At 46.5% G+C, this 14,990-nt stretch overlaps 2 protein-coding genes across 5 annotated transcripts; both read left to right on the forward strand.

The window, feature by feature from the left end:
• Window positions 1-922: 922 nt before the first annotated feature.
• LOC119366380 (arginine--tRNA ligase, cytoplasmic-like) lies at window positions 923-11,730 on the forward strand. Of its 4 annotated transcripts, none has more exons than XM_037632107.1 (18): window positions 923-1,071; window positions 1,636-1,754; window positions 1,849-1,982; window positions 2,096-2,171; window positions 2,255-2,356; window positions 2,451-2,666; window positions 3,529-3,609; window positions 3,736-3,819; window positions 3,894-3,998; window positions 4,706-4,884; window positions 5,053-5,137; window positions 5,281-5,482; window positions 5,575-5,644; window positions 5,761-5,830; window positions 6,045-6,134; window positions 6,242-6,310; window positions 11,089-11,187; window positions 11,327-11,730. In XM_037632107.1, the coding sequence occupies exons 1-18, from the start codon at window positions 975-977 to the stop codon at window positions 11,435-11,437; spliced, it is 1,989 nt and encodes a 662-aa protein (XP_037488004.1). In that variant the 5' UTR covers window positions 923-974; the 3' UTR covers window positions 11,438-11,730. The 4 variants fall into 4 exon arrangements, with proteins under 4 accessions (XP_037488004.1, XP_037488010.1, XP_037488019.1 ...); XM_037632113.1 differs by having other exon boundaries at window positions 1,858-1,982; XM_037632122.1 differs by having other exon boundaries at window positions 939-1,071; window positions 1,632-1,754.
• Window positions 11,731-13,422: 1,692 nt separating this feature from the next.
• LOC119271979 (protein REVEILLE 6-like) lies at window positions 13,423-14,676 on the forward strand. The gene is made up of 3 exons (XM_037553622.1): window positions 13,423-13,700; window positions 13,803-14,262; window positions 14,365-14,676. The coding sequence occupies exons 1-3, from the start codon at window positions 13,546-13,548 to the stop codon at window positions 14,407-14,409; spliced, it is 660 nt and encodes a 219-aa protein (XP_037409519.1). The 5' UTR covers window positions 13,423-13,545; the 3' UTR covers window positions 14,410-14,676.
• The last annotated feature ends 314 nt before the right edge of the window (window positions 14,677-14,990 follow it).

Consider the following 14,990-nt stretch of genomic DNA (forward strand, 5'->3'; position numbering starts at 1 on the left):
GGGCGATGGCGGCATTTTGCGCCGTTACCTTGATGAGGGCATCGTTATGTAAATGTTGTCGACCCACTCGTGCTGCTTCGGGGGAAACCCTAGGATCTGGTCTTTCAGATCGGATGATGACAGTACTACGGTGCCGTTTCTCTCTTGGGAGCATTGTTTGTGGAGCAGCGCTGGAAGACAGAGGCAGGAGGTGAAGCGGCTTCGTCTTGCACGGAGCTTCGGTGAAGCTGTCAAGTCATGCCTGGTCGATAGGTGCTACGCTGAGTCATGACTAGTTGGCAAGTGCTACGCACGGCAGATCTTCCAGAGTCTTCGCGTCTGGACGGATGAGCGCAGGGCGGTGGCACGGTTGGGCGCCGTGGTGGCGTCGACGGATGTCCGGACTGGCAAGAATGATGTGGATTTCTCTTCTGAATATGGGCCAGTGGTCCGATGATGATGGCGGCTCCTAAAAACATGTGCATGTGGTGTGTGCTTTAGGTAGTCTGCACCGACTGTTGGTCTTAATCGTTATGTGGATGGATCGGTGACGACACCGTTTTTAGATATGAAGAGTGAGAGCATTTCACATTATTGAGTTTGTAGGTGTGATTAGTGGCTTCGGGTGAGTTGATGTATGTTTTTGTCAGACCTTTGTGAAATAATTAATAAAGATAGCTGCATGCATCAATTGATGCAGAGGCCGTGGGTTTAACCTCTTTTCAAAAAAAATATGACGTTAGATTTTTAGCGAAATCTGTTCAAAAATCTTAACCTGTTTGGCATATCCACACATAATAAGCCCCAAAGACTTGAAATTTATAGATTATAAAAGTCAAACGTAAGCAAATTTCGAGCGGAAACTGTCTTTGGCTCCATATCCACGCCCCAAAGAGGTCGAGACTTGACGGGCCCGATAAGGCGCACCGAAAACCCTCGCCTAGCCTTTCCCTGCACGCGGCGTGGGAGCGTATTTATTCGCGAACGAGGTCGAGATGCGGGCACTCGCGGCCGCAGCAGCAACTGCAGTAGTGGCGGCGCCTACCCCCGCGCGACTCCTCGTCTCCGCCCGCCGCGCTGCTCCGCGATTCGGTGAGTCCTCGCTCCCGCGACTTCTCCTCCCCCCCCGACCCCATCCGGTTCCACCCCGCTCCGGCCGTTCATAGCGCCGCGCGGTCCCCGCGTCGCAACTAGGTCTGATTTGGCAGCAGAAATCCGAGGGGTCATGGGTTTGAGTTTGGTGCGGTTTTTGGTTTAGGGTCCGCGCCTGCGAGCTCCGAAGATTTTACAGGGAATGGCGGATTGTCTAGTGGACCTCTTGCGGGGTTTAGAGTGTACGGTGCTTGAGATGTTTGATTTGAATTTAGTTTCACATGGTTCCGGTTTATAGCACCCTAAAGTAAATTTGTTGTGCACGAATCTGCTAGTCGGCGTATGGGGGTCATGCGAATTTACCCACAGCTTTTGGAGTTGGGGATGAAAAAGGCTGTCGTTCATTCTGCACTCTGCTCAAGTTAACCTATGACATGCTAGGTTTAAATTGTAGCTTGGTGGGGATTCGTGGCTGACGATATAACAAGTTTCACTTCATAGTTCTTTCTTTTTGGGGCCTAATTTCGGCCTTCTTGCTTATCTTTGTGCTGCCTATCTAGCTAGGTCATTGTAGAGCATCTCCCTTCGCAAGGTCACTAAGGAGCGCCTGCTACGCTTCCACCACCATGGGAGACGAGACCTCCACTTCTGCCTCAGGCTCGGCCCAGGAACCTGCGGCGCCGGTGAGTATTGGATTGCTGGTTCTGGAGATGATTGTGTTGTGTGTGTGTTTGCCCGTATCTACTTAATTGAGATGGTGACGACCCAAACTGCTAGGCCATGCAGGGAGCTGGGAGTGTCAAGCAGCAGATCTCCAATTTGGCGGCCCTGTCACTCCGTGCGACAGTGCCTGAAGTGGATGTAGAACCGATAGTTGAAGTTTGCACGGGAAAGTTTGGTGACTACCAGTGGTACGTCCCCCTATGTGTCTATTTTATTTGATGATCCGGACATGTGTGACTCCTGTTCATGTTAGCATCCCTTCAATGTGCTCATCAAGAAACTTTATCTAAACCGTATGCAGCAACAATGCAATGGGATTGTGGTCAAAAGTAAAGGGATCCGGGACAAGCTTCAAAAACCCCAATGCAATCGGACAGGTTGAACTTTTTTTTTGCGGGAAAAAATGTTATTTCCTTGTTCATTCATTTCAACCTTTTTATACGTGCTGATTTTTTCACAGGCGATTGCTAAGAACCTGCCTGCCTGTGACGTTATTGAATCAGCCTCTGTTGCTGGTCCTGGTTTTGTGAATATTGTCTTATCCAAGAGCTGGGTTGCTAAGGTCTGCCTGAGATTGTTTTATCTGCAAGCTTTGCATGCATTCATTGATACTACAATTCCTTTCTGCTAAGCACCATTGAACTACATTGTTGCAGAGAATACAAGATATGCTTGTGAATGGTATCAAAACTTGGGCACCAATTCTGCCAGTTAAGAGGGTAGTGCTTGATTTCTCATCTCCTAATATTGCAAAGGAAATGCATGTTGGGCATCTAAGATCAACAATCATCGGAGACACCTTAGCACGTATGTTTGAATTCTCAAATGTTGAAGTTCTCCGACGCAATCATGTGGGAGACTGGGGTACACAGGTAATAGATTTGGTGCTATGACCTTTAGGTACTTTAAAATACTTGCTTTTTTTCTGGTGAAAAATACGGGTACAAACATATGACCTCTTAATCTTTTGAACCCTTTTGGTTCATAGAGAATGTTGTTATGCACATAAATTCATCCTTATTTTTTCCTGGGTGTGGTTATGATTTTTGGGCCTGCATCCATTTCCAGTTTCATGTACCTTTGACACATTGATGCATTAAAATGTTCATTTGGTGCGGTTCTTCTGTGCCACCAAATATTTGGCAGGTTCTGTTGATGGTATTTTCCATGAGATCTACTTACTACCTATTACACTATGATGTGCTCTATTCATTGCTGCAATGTGCACTACTTTCTGTACTTTGGTAGTTTGATAAACTAGAGCTTGTTTCCATTTCACAATGTAATTTGATCTAATTTGTTTATCCAAATGCTGCTGTGTTTTCCTTTAGCTCTTTGATTGCTCTTTAATTACATTTTATAACCTTGTAATTATTAGATGTACTATTGATATCTAAGCTTTCTTACTACTCCCTCCGTCCAGAATTAGTTGATGCTCAAGCGGATGTATCTAGCACTGAAACACGTCTAGATACATCCGTTTGAGCGTCAACTAATTCCGGACGGAGGGAGTATTTTGTAACATACTAACAGTTGAAATTATACTTGATCGAACTATTTTGTACCGTGCTGGAGAAATTGGAGTTTTAGTATTATTGCATTGGCAGAGATATCTACTTCTGCTTGTTCTCTAGGCACTAGTAACTGTAAAATTTGCTTGCTTATATGGAGGCCTTCTAAGTTGAACGAATTTCTGCTTCGTGTACTAAACCATGTTGGTCTTTGTTCATGCAGTTTGGAATGCTCATAGAATTTCTATTTGAAAAGTTTCCGAATTGGGAGGAACTTGGCAGCCAGGCTATTGGTGACCTTCAGGTAAGGTGTTGTTCCATGCATTGTGCTTATATTGCCAAAGTCAAAAGAAGTGCTTATTTTACATTGTGTTAGAATTTCTGATTCATTAAACAAATAGTCATATATTAATTTGGTTATTTGCTGCAGGTTTTCTATAAAGCATCCAAACAAAGATTTGATGAAGATGCAGAATTTAAAGATAGGGCTCAACAAGCTGTTGTTCGGTTACAGGTAAGTTCACCTTGCATGTGGAGTCTGGGAAGATTGTGGTTTTTTCTTCTAACCTCAGCAACAACACACTGTAGGGAGGGGAGGAGAAGTATCGTGCTGCTTGGAAAAAGATATGTGAAATCAGCAGGAACGAATTTGACCAGGTTTACAAGCTCTTAGATGTACAACTTGAAGAAAAGGTAATGTTGCTTTTTTTACTGATCTGTAAAGTTTGCTCAATAAAGTATCGACGGAATGTAGCTGCAACCTGATTTTTTTAATGTTGAACCCAACACATCTGTTTCTTGAATGTTTGAACTTTGCCCTCATAATATCCTTGTTGTATGCAAACTGCAACATGAACTATTGTACTTTCTTGAACTGAAACTTGTGCAATGTTTGTTGATTAGCAGTTTTGCTCAAAGGTGTTTATTTTCTTTCTCCCACTTGAATCATAATGAAAGAACATGCTGGTAGTCAAATTAAATCTTAGTTTACTCACCCTGGCATATTTTCTCATTGTCATAGAATCCTCGCAGATCGTAAATTAACAATTGCTGCCAAGTATTACAATCTGGTTTCACTTATTGGTTGTTATGGATCCTTTTGCTTTAGAAATTTAATAAACCTGTCTTTTTTTGCCAATTTCTTCCGCTTATCATATTACCAGCCAATTTCTTGAGATATTTTCTAGACTTAAGAAATTCCTTTTTGTTGTGTATTTGTTGATGCCATTTTTCTGCAACACTTTATACTTTACTGTATCATCCAAAATCACTCTGATCAAAGCATCTGTGTCCCTTTGTGTTCATTCGCTTGAATGTCTAGTCTCTTCCCTGGAAGCAACCAAAAGGTTATTTTTTTATGTTAATCGGTGAGAAACGAAGCTCATCTACTCACTTTTCAGGGGGAGAGCTTTTATAATCCCTATATTCCGCAAGTCTTGGAGAAATTGAGTAGCCAAGGTTTGATCGAGGAAAGTGAGGGTGCTCGTGTATTATTCATTCAAGGTCATCAAATTCCTTTGATAGTGGTTAAAAGAGATGGTGGCTTCAACTATGCCTCGACAGACTTGGCTGCTCTTTGGTTAGTAGTTAAATAATGCATGCTTTTTCCTTCATATCTTTCTGAGTGCCTATTTAGCTGTTTTCTGTAGAAGCAAAGTGGATGTATTTTCATAGTTGATGCAGTCTAATTTGTGCAGTGATGGATTTTATGAACTTACACCTTTTCTTGGTCCTTGCTTTTCTCAAGGTACCGGCTTAATGTTGAGAAGGCGGAATGGATAATATATGTAACAGATGTTGGTCAGCAGCAGCACTTTGATATGTTTTTCAAGGCATGTACAAAGTGCCATTTATCTTTAGCAGAAACCTGTTATTGCAATATTGATGCTAGTAATTCTTCAGATCAAGAGAACCGTTTTTATCTTCATTCCATATTCTGCATGGGATTTCATTTTACATATTGTTTTTGTCTCAGGCTGCCAGGATGGCTGGTTGGCTTCCAGATCCAAAGGAAAAGAAGTTCCCAAAAACGAGTCATGTTGGGTTTGGCCTTGTTCTTGGAGCAGATGGCAAGCGCTTCCGAACTCGTAGTACTGAGGTTGTTCGGTTGGGAGACCTACTTGATGAGGCTAAATCTCGAAGTAAATCAGAACTTCTCCAGCGTCTCACTGAAAATGGTAAGCGGTACGCTTATACAACTTCGTTTTGTTTTCTTAATAGTCTTATATGATCATTCTTAATAGTCTTATATGATCATGGTTTTGTTCAGGTAAAATTGTTGACTGGACTGATGAGGAACTAGAGCAAACTTCAAAGGCAGTAGGATATGGCGCTGTCAAGTATGTACCAGTTTTTCTTCTTTTATGAGGACAAACTTGTTGGACTGAAGTTGAATAATTTAATGCTTTTAATCCTAAATCGATTTGTATACTCATGTTTTCTATCTTCAATGCAGGTATGCGGATCTGAAGAATAACCGACTGACTAATTACACGTTCAGCTTTGATCAGATGCTAAGTGACAAGGTATTTTCAAACCCCACGTTTTGTGGACGGATCAACGTCTTTACTCTATGGCTCTATGCTCTGTACCTTATACTGTATTTGTTGTGTGTGTTTCTGTTGCTGGCATTACTGTATCGTCTTTCCTTTGCATGAACGGAACTTCTATTCTGACCTCATCATCTTTTTGCTCACTCTCCCTAATTTTTATTTACATCCTTATTCCCTTTGTGAACAGGGAAATACCGCTGTCTATCTTCAGTATGCTCATGCTCGTATCTGCTCCATCATTCGAAAATCCAACATGGATGTAGAAGAGCTAAAAGTGGTAAACACTTGTTAGCTTTTCGTGTTTATGCTGTCAATTATATAAAATCACCATGAAATTCTTTCGGCCATTGGAAATGGATTAAATTGTTTACCTTTTGTTCTCAGAGTGGGAACATTTCTCTTGCTCATCCAGATGAGCGTGTCTTGGGACTGTATCTTATCCGTTATGCAGAGGTATGATTGTCGCCGCAACTAAATCTATTCATTTGATCCAGCGCTACAACTGTAGTCTGGTAATATTGTTGAACTGTGAGCAGGCACAGTGATTAGTAAACATTTGATTGTGCTAGTTTTTTTTTGGAGGAATTTTGTGCTAGTTGTTTTGGGTGGAATGTCATGTGGTGGGCCTTGGAGAAACACAAGGTCCCAGCAAAGTACATTACCCTCATCAAGGACATATACGATAATGTTGTGACAAGTGTCCGAACAAGTGATGTCGACACCGCTGACTTCCCGATTAAGATAGGACTGCATCAGGGGTCAGCTTTGAGCCCTTATCTTTTTGCATTGGTGATGGATGAGGTCACAAGGGATATACAAATATCCCATGGTGTATGCTCTTTGCGGATGATGTGGTGCTAGTTGACGATAGTCGGACGGGGGTAAATAGGAAGTTAGAGTTATGGAGACAAACCTTGGAATCGAAAGGGTTTAGGCTTAGTAGAAGTGTAGAACTAAAATCGAGTACATGATGTGCGGTTTCAGTGCTACTAGGTGTGAGGAGGAGGTTAGCCTTGATGGCTAGGTGGTACCTCGGAAGGACACCTTTCGGTATTTGGGGTCAATGCTACAGGAGGATGGGGGTATTTTTGAGGGTGGAGGATCGCGGTATTGATGAAGATGTGAACCATCGAATTAAAGCCGGATGGATGAAGTGGCGCCAGGCTTCCGGCATTCTCTGTGACAAGAGAGTGCCACAAAAGCTAAAAGGCAAGTTCTACAGGACGGCGGTTCGACCCGCAATGTTGTATGATGCTGAGTGTTGGCCGACTAAAAGGCGACATGTTCAACAGTTAGGTGTGGCGGAGATGCGTATGTTGAGATGGATGTGTGGCCACACGAGGAAGGATCGAGTCCGGAATGATGATATACGAGATAGAGTTGGGGTAGCACCAATTGAAGAGAAGCTTGTCCAACATCGTCTGAGATGATTTGGGCATATTCAGCGCAGGCCTCCAGAAGCTCCAGTGCATAGCGGACGGCTAAAGCGTGCGGAGAATGTCAAGAGAGGACGGGGTAGACCGAATTTGACATGGGAGGAGTTCGTTAAGAGAGACCTGAAGGATTGGAGTATCACCAAAGAGCTAGCTATGGACAGGGGTGCGTGGAAGCTTGCTATCCATGTACCAGAGCCATGAGTTGGTTGCGAGATCTTATGGGTTTCACCTCTAGCCTACCCCAACTTGTTTGGGACTAAAGGCTTTGTTGTTTTGGGCGCAAATAAAGCGTGTTACACACAATGTGATCAATACATTTTACTTCAACCCCTTTTGCCCTAGGCTATGAGAAGGTAGTTTGCTGTATCGTATGACTGAAGTGCCAATTATGTGTAGACTCATGGGCAACTGTTTGGATGACTTGGCTGTGAGTCAACAAAAAGTTGTACATCTTCTTTCCTCCCCTAATGTTTTGTCCTTCTTCCCGTTCCTGATGGACCCCTCCCAGGCTAGGTCTCTGCCATAGTTCGATGTGGTTATATTCTGTAGATTCTTTAAGTACTCCCTCCGTATCAAACAGTGTAAAAAAACGTCTTATATTTTGATACAGAGGGAGTATGTTTGAAGGAAATCTGACTTGATATGCGTTAGGAAACTGGTTTTATAGATAATACTCCCTCCCTCCCATAATATAAGTGTTTTTGACACTAGTGTAGTGTCAAAAACTCTCTTGTATTATGGGACTTGCCAAATTCGACATGAAATCAGAACAACCTGGTTTATGGGCCATTGTGCTCTTGTGGGGTGGTTTTAGTAGGAGGTCATGAGTTTTTTTTTTTGATCTGGAACACCATGCATTCCATCAGCTAGTGGGCTCGACTAAATCGTTGGCCACAGCACCCATTACATCAAGGGGGAGGTTCGTGATCCATACATGGTCACTACCAATGCCCATCCTAACACCTCGGCCAGCCAATAAATGTGCTGGTTTATTACAAGAGCGACGCACGTACAAGATTTTATACTCAATGAACCCCAATTGCAGCAAATACTTGGACTCGCGGAAGAGGCACCCGAGATGGCTTCGATCAGAGAAGTTGGTATCCAACGCTTGTTTCAATGGGAGACAGTCCGTCATGAACATTACCCGGCCCATACCAAAGCTTTCTGCCAGATTTATGGCTTTCATGAGGGCCAAAGCTTCAGCATGTGTGGCCGAAGTAAGGTTGGCGAGGGGCCCCGCTGCAGCGAACAAGACGTCCCCGAGCGTGTCCCTGGCAATACATCCCCAGCCTCCCTGTCTATTGGTAGCAAGGAAGGAGGCGTCCAGGTTGATTGTAATCCAATCCTGAGGTGGTGGGTTCCATCTACCATGGTCCACTGACGGTGATTTTTGTACTTTCGCGTGGAACTCACTCCATTCCGCAGCAATAATCATCAGCTGGCTGGCAAACGACTCTGCCGGGGTCCTCCGATCACCGTGTCTAATACTGTTGCGCTCACTCCACCATTTCCACAGCAGGCCAACAACCCTCAGTTTCGTCATGTTTGGCAGGGCAAGAACTTTCTCGAGTACTTCCAGGGGTGAACAAGCTGCTCCTGTCTGACATTGTCAAGGCCAGCTGCCCTCCACACCTGCTTGACCCATTTACATTTGAAGAATAAATGGCCTCCGTCTTCAAACAGCCGCCCGCACACCGCGCAACGAGTATCTAATTCAATTCCTCTCCTCGCGATGTTCATGTGGAGGGGGTGGCTATTGTGCCCGAACCGCCACAGGAAGTGGTGTACTTTGCCGGGGCAGCTGATTTTCCAAATGCTTCGCCAAACAGCATTCCGCCAACCTGCGCTTGATGCTCCTTCACCCTGCTGCACCCGGTTCTCGGTCCTCACCAAGCTTACATGCACTTTGTAGGCTGATCTGACAGAGAAAAGGCCCTTTGCATCAAAGTGCCAAGCAATGAAATCTTCGTGCTGATCAAAGACTGGTATGGACAGGATAGATTCGGCATCCTCTTGGTTGAAAGTTTGTCGCACAAGCGCCTCATCCCAAGAGTTTAGTGATGGGTCGATCAGCTCGCAAACCTTGGTCAGAATGTTCTGCCCACGTCCAGAGATTGGACATCTCGACAGATCGCGCGGGAGCCACGGGTCTTCCCAAATCCTTATATTTTCCCCCGATCCGACTCTCCAGATATACCCTTCTTTTACGATCTCCAACCCCTTGAGGATGCTGCGCCAAGTATAGCTCATGCCCATCGTCGGTAGAGCGGAAAGGATGCTTCCACCGGGGTAGTACTTTGCCTGCAGTACTCTAGCGCACAAGGAGTCCGGGGACTGCAGCAGGCGCCACACCTGTCTCGAGAGCATAGCCAGATTGAACGAATATAGGTCTTTGAAGCCCAGCCCTCCGTCCTCCTTGGGTAGTTTCATCTTTTCCCAACCCACCCAGTGCAACTTCCTCTCGTCTTTCTGCTGCGACCACCAGTACTTGCATATCATGTTGCTCAGTTCTTCACAAAGCCCCTTGGTCAGATCAAAGCAGCCCATAGCATACGTCGGGATTGCTTGTGCCACGGCTTTCACTAGGATTTCCTTTCCTTGCATTGAGAGGAACCGTTCTAGCCACCCATGGATCCTAGCCCAAAGCCGGTCTTTTATGTATTCGAAGCATTGCCTAACTGAGCGGCCCACATAAAGCGGGAGACCCAGAAACTTGCCATTTGTCGTTTCTTGCTGCAGACCCAGAATATCCATCACCGCAGCCTTGACCGTGGCCTTTGTATTCCGGCTGAACATGATGGACGACTTATCCCGGTTAACCATTTGACCCGACCCAGCCTCATAGACCTGCAGGATACGATTTATTTCAGATGCTCCCTCCTCAGTGGCCTCGAACAGAAGTAGAGAGTCGTCGGCAAACAGTAAGTGTGACACCGTCGGAGCCGTCGGAGCCACCTGGATGCCTTTCAGCCTGCCATCCCTCTCGGCTTGTTGAAGCAACGCCGAGAATCCCTCCGCACAAATGAGGAAGAGATAGGGGGAGATGGGGTCTCCCTGACGGAGCCCCTTGCCTGGCACAATTGGGTTGGTGTAAAACGAATTTATCTTGAATCTGTACGAGACCGATCTGATGCACTTTGATATTAGCTTCACAAAGCCCTCACAGAAACCTAGCCGGGACATGATTCTCTCCAAAAAACTCCAGTCGACACGGTCGTAGGCTTTGCTCATGTCCAGCTTCAGAGCCGCAGAGTTATAGAATCAAGGAGAAATACTAGGCTCCTCGCACTGGCACGGTGTCTGCCATGTAAAGCTGTAAATCCCCTTGAGCTCCTTTGCCTACCTCCCCATTCCTGTCCGTGCTAAAAAATTACTCCCTCTGTTCCTAAATAGAAGTCCTTTTAAAGATTTCAATACGGACTACATACGGAGCAAAATGAGTGAATCTACACTCTAGAATATGTCTATATACATCCGTATGTAGTCCGTGTTGAAATCTCTAAAAGGACTTATATTTAGAAACGGAGGGAGTAGATTGGTGGTTAAGTGGCGACTGAGCCACGTGCGCTGGTGAAGGCGTCTATATAAGGATGGTACTGTCTGCACGATGTGCCTCCACATCAAGTGCGTGGAGTGCCGCACCAAGTATGTTGCTTGCTGGTGTGTGGCTTGTTCCGACCAGTCACCTAGTAAAGCATTGTGGCACTTCTATTTTCAAGTTATTCCTGTATGGCTTAATTAAGTGTGATCTTGTCCCCCTTTTGTATTGATAAACGTGCTTCTATCTGTCAGATTGTTGAAGAGGCATGCACCAATCTCCTTCCCAGTGTTCTGTGTGAATACCTATACAACTTATCCGAAATGTTCACAAGGTTCTACACAAACTGCCAGGTATACTTTTATCTATTTCCATGGTTTAATTTATTCCAAGTGAAAAAATTGCAGCAGCTTCCACCTACTAGGTGCTAAAAGCGCCAGCCTCCCATTTTTCAGCACATGAGATGTAACCGTTATCTTTGTCAACTCACAGGTTGTTGGGTCACCGGAGGAGCCAAGCCGGCTGCTGCTTTGCGAAGCGACGGCGGTCGTCATGCGACAATGCTTCCAGCTGCTTGGGATCACACCGGTTTACATGCTGTGATTGGCCAGTGTCTGATCCTTCACATCATACATTTGTTTCCACACAAGCCCGTCTCCATGGTTACAGTTTTCGTCCTTGTAACCTATTACCTCTGTTCTGAAATATAATTCGCTGGGGGAGTTCAGTTTACACTCCCCCAAAGACATATATTTAGGTACGGAGGGAGTAGTAGTTGGCACCACTAACATACTCTGAGTCAGATTGCCCCATTTGAGAACTGAAGCATCTGGTATTCTGGTTGAAACTACTATGTAGCAAAGGATAGTCGAAACATGTTTGTTTTTTGCCCTGTCCTTTTTGTGTCATCTGCTATCGTGCCTTGCCGTCAACTATGTCCAACCAGGCTTTGATTGAGTCCGAGCGCAACACGGGTTGTGTTTGCAGGCCTCCACTAGCTCGGACGGGGCCAGTAGCGTGTCGATGCAGTGAGAACATCTCACAAGCATGGGCCACAACTGCGTTGCTTGACGCTCACTGGCAAAACCATCACCCTGGGAGAAGAGTCTTGTGAGTTGTGACACCATTGACAACGTCAAAGCCAAGATTACCGATGCATCTCTGTGTACAACTATGCAAGGCTTGCAGGCCCCTGAGCTGCAATAGCTTTTTCCTGTGGGTGCTGCTCCAACAAAGCCCCCCTCCATGTCTCGACAAGACTTGCCGAGCCTTCTTGCAGCGGCGCAGCACAGCTACTGCCCCTCCCATGGCCTTAGGGGGCGGAGGGTTAGCTGTCACGTGGGGGATGCAGATGACTCACACCCCTCTTTTACCAGGAGAGTGACTCTTTACCCCAACGTCATGGTAAAAGGAGTGCGCTGCAAGGACAAGACAGACATCTATGCCTCGGCAACGGGATGTAGCGCCACATACCCCCTGCATTTAATGCGGTAGGTACTTCCTTTGTTCCGAATTACTTGTTTTGGATTTGTCTAGATACGGATGTATCTAGACTCATTTTAATGCTAGATACCTCTGTATCTAGACAAATCTAAGACAAGTAATTTGTAACGGAGGGAGTATATATCACTGCGGTATTGTATAGCCATTGTGGTGACCTCTTGTGTGACTATAAAAGGAGGCCTAGGCTACGTAGTAAGGGGTTTGATTCTTAGAGAATTCACGCTTGCATATAGTAGGACGTAAGGTTTTTCTCGAGCAGCCTGAACTTGGGTAAAACCACCATGTCATAGAGTAGACCTCGAGCGTGTTAACGCCCCCAACAGGCAATAGGGAACCAAAAAGGGGGCGTCTCTTGTCCTCAATGTTCTGTTTTGCACACACAACATAGCGCATGACAGCCGAGCGCAACGCAGGCTGTGTAGACCTTGAGGTTAACATGAGTCAGCGCTTGACCGCAACACTGGCAAGCAATGCAAGACAGCCGAGCACACGGCTAACAGCACACCGCAACAGTCAGAAGATGCTGGGACGGCCGGGAGGTGTTTGCAACGCGAGCTGAACATGGATGTTGCAACCCCCCATGTTGCAATTGCAAATGTGGGGCAGCTCCTTTGTCGAATGTCGATGCTGGTTAGCGAAGCAGCAGCTTATATTTTTTAGAACAACGAAGCAGCAGTCTTGTCGTGTTGACGTGTTGTGGTACCCGCGGTCGTGCGGCTATTTTTGTGATGCATCTGCTCTGTTGGGTTCCGCTTGCTGGGTTGTTTCGAGGCAACGAGCTGCTGCGTGCTCAAGTTCGGCCTATATAGTTAGGCGCCCTCGGTCGGCGTAACCACGGCTGCCGAGCTGCGAGACTGCAGGCATACCGGAAGGGAAGGCGAGCTGGAACTATGTAAGCCGTGTCCTTCTTTCGGACACGTGCGGCTAATCCCCGCGTGCCACATTGGGCACGTGTGTTCTTGCTGTGGCCTGGTCGAAAGACACGGCGCATGCACGTGCCCCACGCCTCACACGGCTTGGGTTCTCGCCTGTCCGGTGCTCGACGGACCAGTACATATACGCGAGCGCTCCTAGCCACCTCAGTTCATCACACTTCACTGCAGTGCAAGGCATCAGCTCTCGACAGACTCCTCACCGCCGCTTCCGCTACCGAAAAGAGAGGGTTTTTTCAGCGCTGCTCCTGAAAGAGAGATAGAGAGAAGAAGACGATGGCAACAATGGTCAGAGGCGTAAGGATGCCTGCTGCTGCACGGTCGTCGGCGGCGGGGAGGAACAAGAAGCTCCGGAAGACGTACACGATCACGAGGCCGCGGGAGAGGTGGACCGACGAGGAGCACGAGCGATTCCTCCACGCCCTGCACATGTGAGCGATCCCTCGATCAGCTGCTCTTTCCTCTCTGCCTGTACTTTGAGCTCTGAACTGACGAGAAGCTTTCCATTTTGTTTTCCTCTTGCGGGACTGCAGATTCGGCCGTGACTGGAAGAGCATCGAGGCCTTGGTGGCGACCAAGACGAGCGTGCAGATCCGCAGCCACGCCCAGAAGCACTTCCTCAAGGCCCAGAAGCTCGGCCTCGGGGCGTGTCTGCCGCCGCCGCTTCACCCTCGCCGCGGCGCGGCCCTCGGCCAGCAGCCGCCGGCCCACCCTGACGCCGACATGCTGGAGCCGAGCATGGACTGGGCATGCGCCGCGCCTGAATCCCGTTGGCCGGACCTCGACGCACCGGGCGCCGAAGAGTGGCCGTCCGCCGGTGCCCTGCACCTGCAGGACGAAACCGTTGAGCTCCCACTGTCTCCCCACGACCTGCGCTTCGCTCTGGTCTACCGGTTCGTCGGCGACGTCTTCGCCTCCGACGCGGCTGTCCCGGTCGATGCGCAACTCCACAGGCTTCAACTGCAGGGCGTCGACCCCGTCGTCGTGGACACGGTGAGCACTTCACATGCACATTGCCACATTCTGACATCACCTAGCTGGCCCAATGTGTCCCATCTCCTCTAACTTATCCTTTCTCGTGCCTAATTTGAGCAGATCTTGCTGGTATTAAGGAATCTGGAAGCGAACCTGTGTGCCTAGGACTCTGCGAACGGCATGGTTTCTTTCCTCATCGACAGAGAATTCGAAGCACGTTCGGTCACATGGATGGACGGACAGTTTTAGTTTCTTGGAGTTGGTTAATTTTGTGCAGAAAACTAATTGATGTGTAGAAAGAGAAATGTGAAAAAAGAGTTCGTTTGAATTAGTCTTATTCACTCACTTAGGCTATGTACAGTGTTTTTTTTGCGGGGAGGCTATGTACAGTGTTTGATACGATATGTTTTCTTATTCATAGGGTTAAAATCAGACTTCACTCTATTTCATTACCATGCAGAGAAGATAAAAAAAACATGTTATACGATAGATTATCTCTTGCATTATCTGCATCACCCAGACAATCATTCAATGATTAAAATTGAACTTTTTTGTGAATGATTGAAATTAAATTAAGAAACATGTGGCTAAGGAAAAAAAATCTCTTTTCGCAAAAAATGGAAAAAAAATCTCGCACAATGGTTAAAAATGCCATTTTTCATATAAAGAGATTGTCTCTTCACTAAGCAAGACCAATTTTTTTTCTCTCTTCTAGCTCAAACATTATGCAACAGTTTCGTCTCCTT

The sequence above is a fragment of the Triticum dicoccoides genome, chromosome 1A, assembly GCF_002162155.2.
Source record: "Triticum dicoccoides isolate Atlit2015 ecotype Zavitan chromosome 1A, WEW_v2.0, whole genome shotgun sequence".
Lineage (NCBI taxonomy): Eukaryota > Viridiplantae > Streptophyta > Magnoliopsida > Poales > Poaceae > Triticum > Triticum dicoccoides.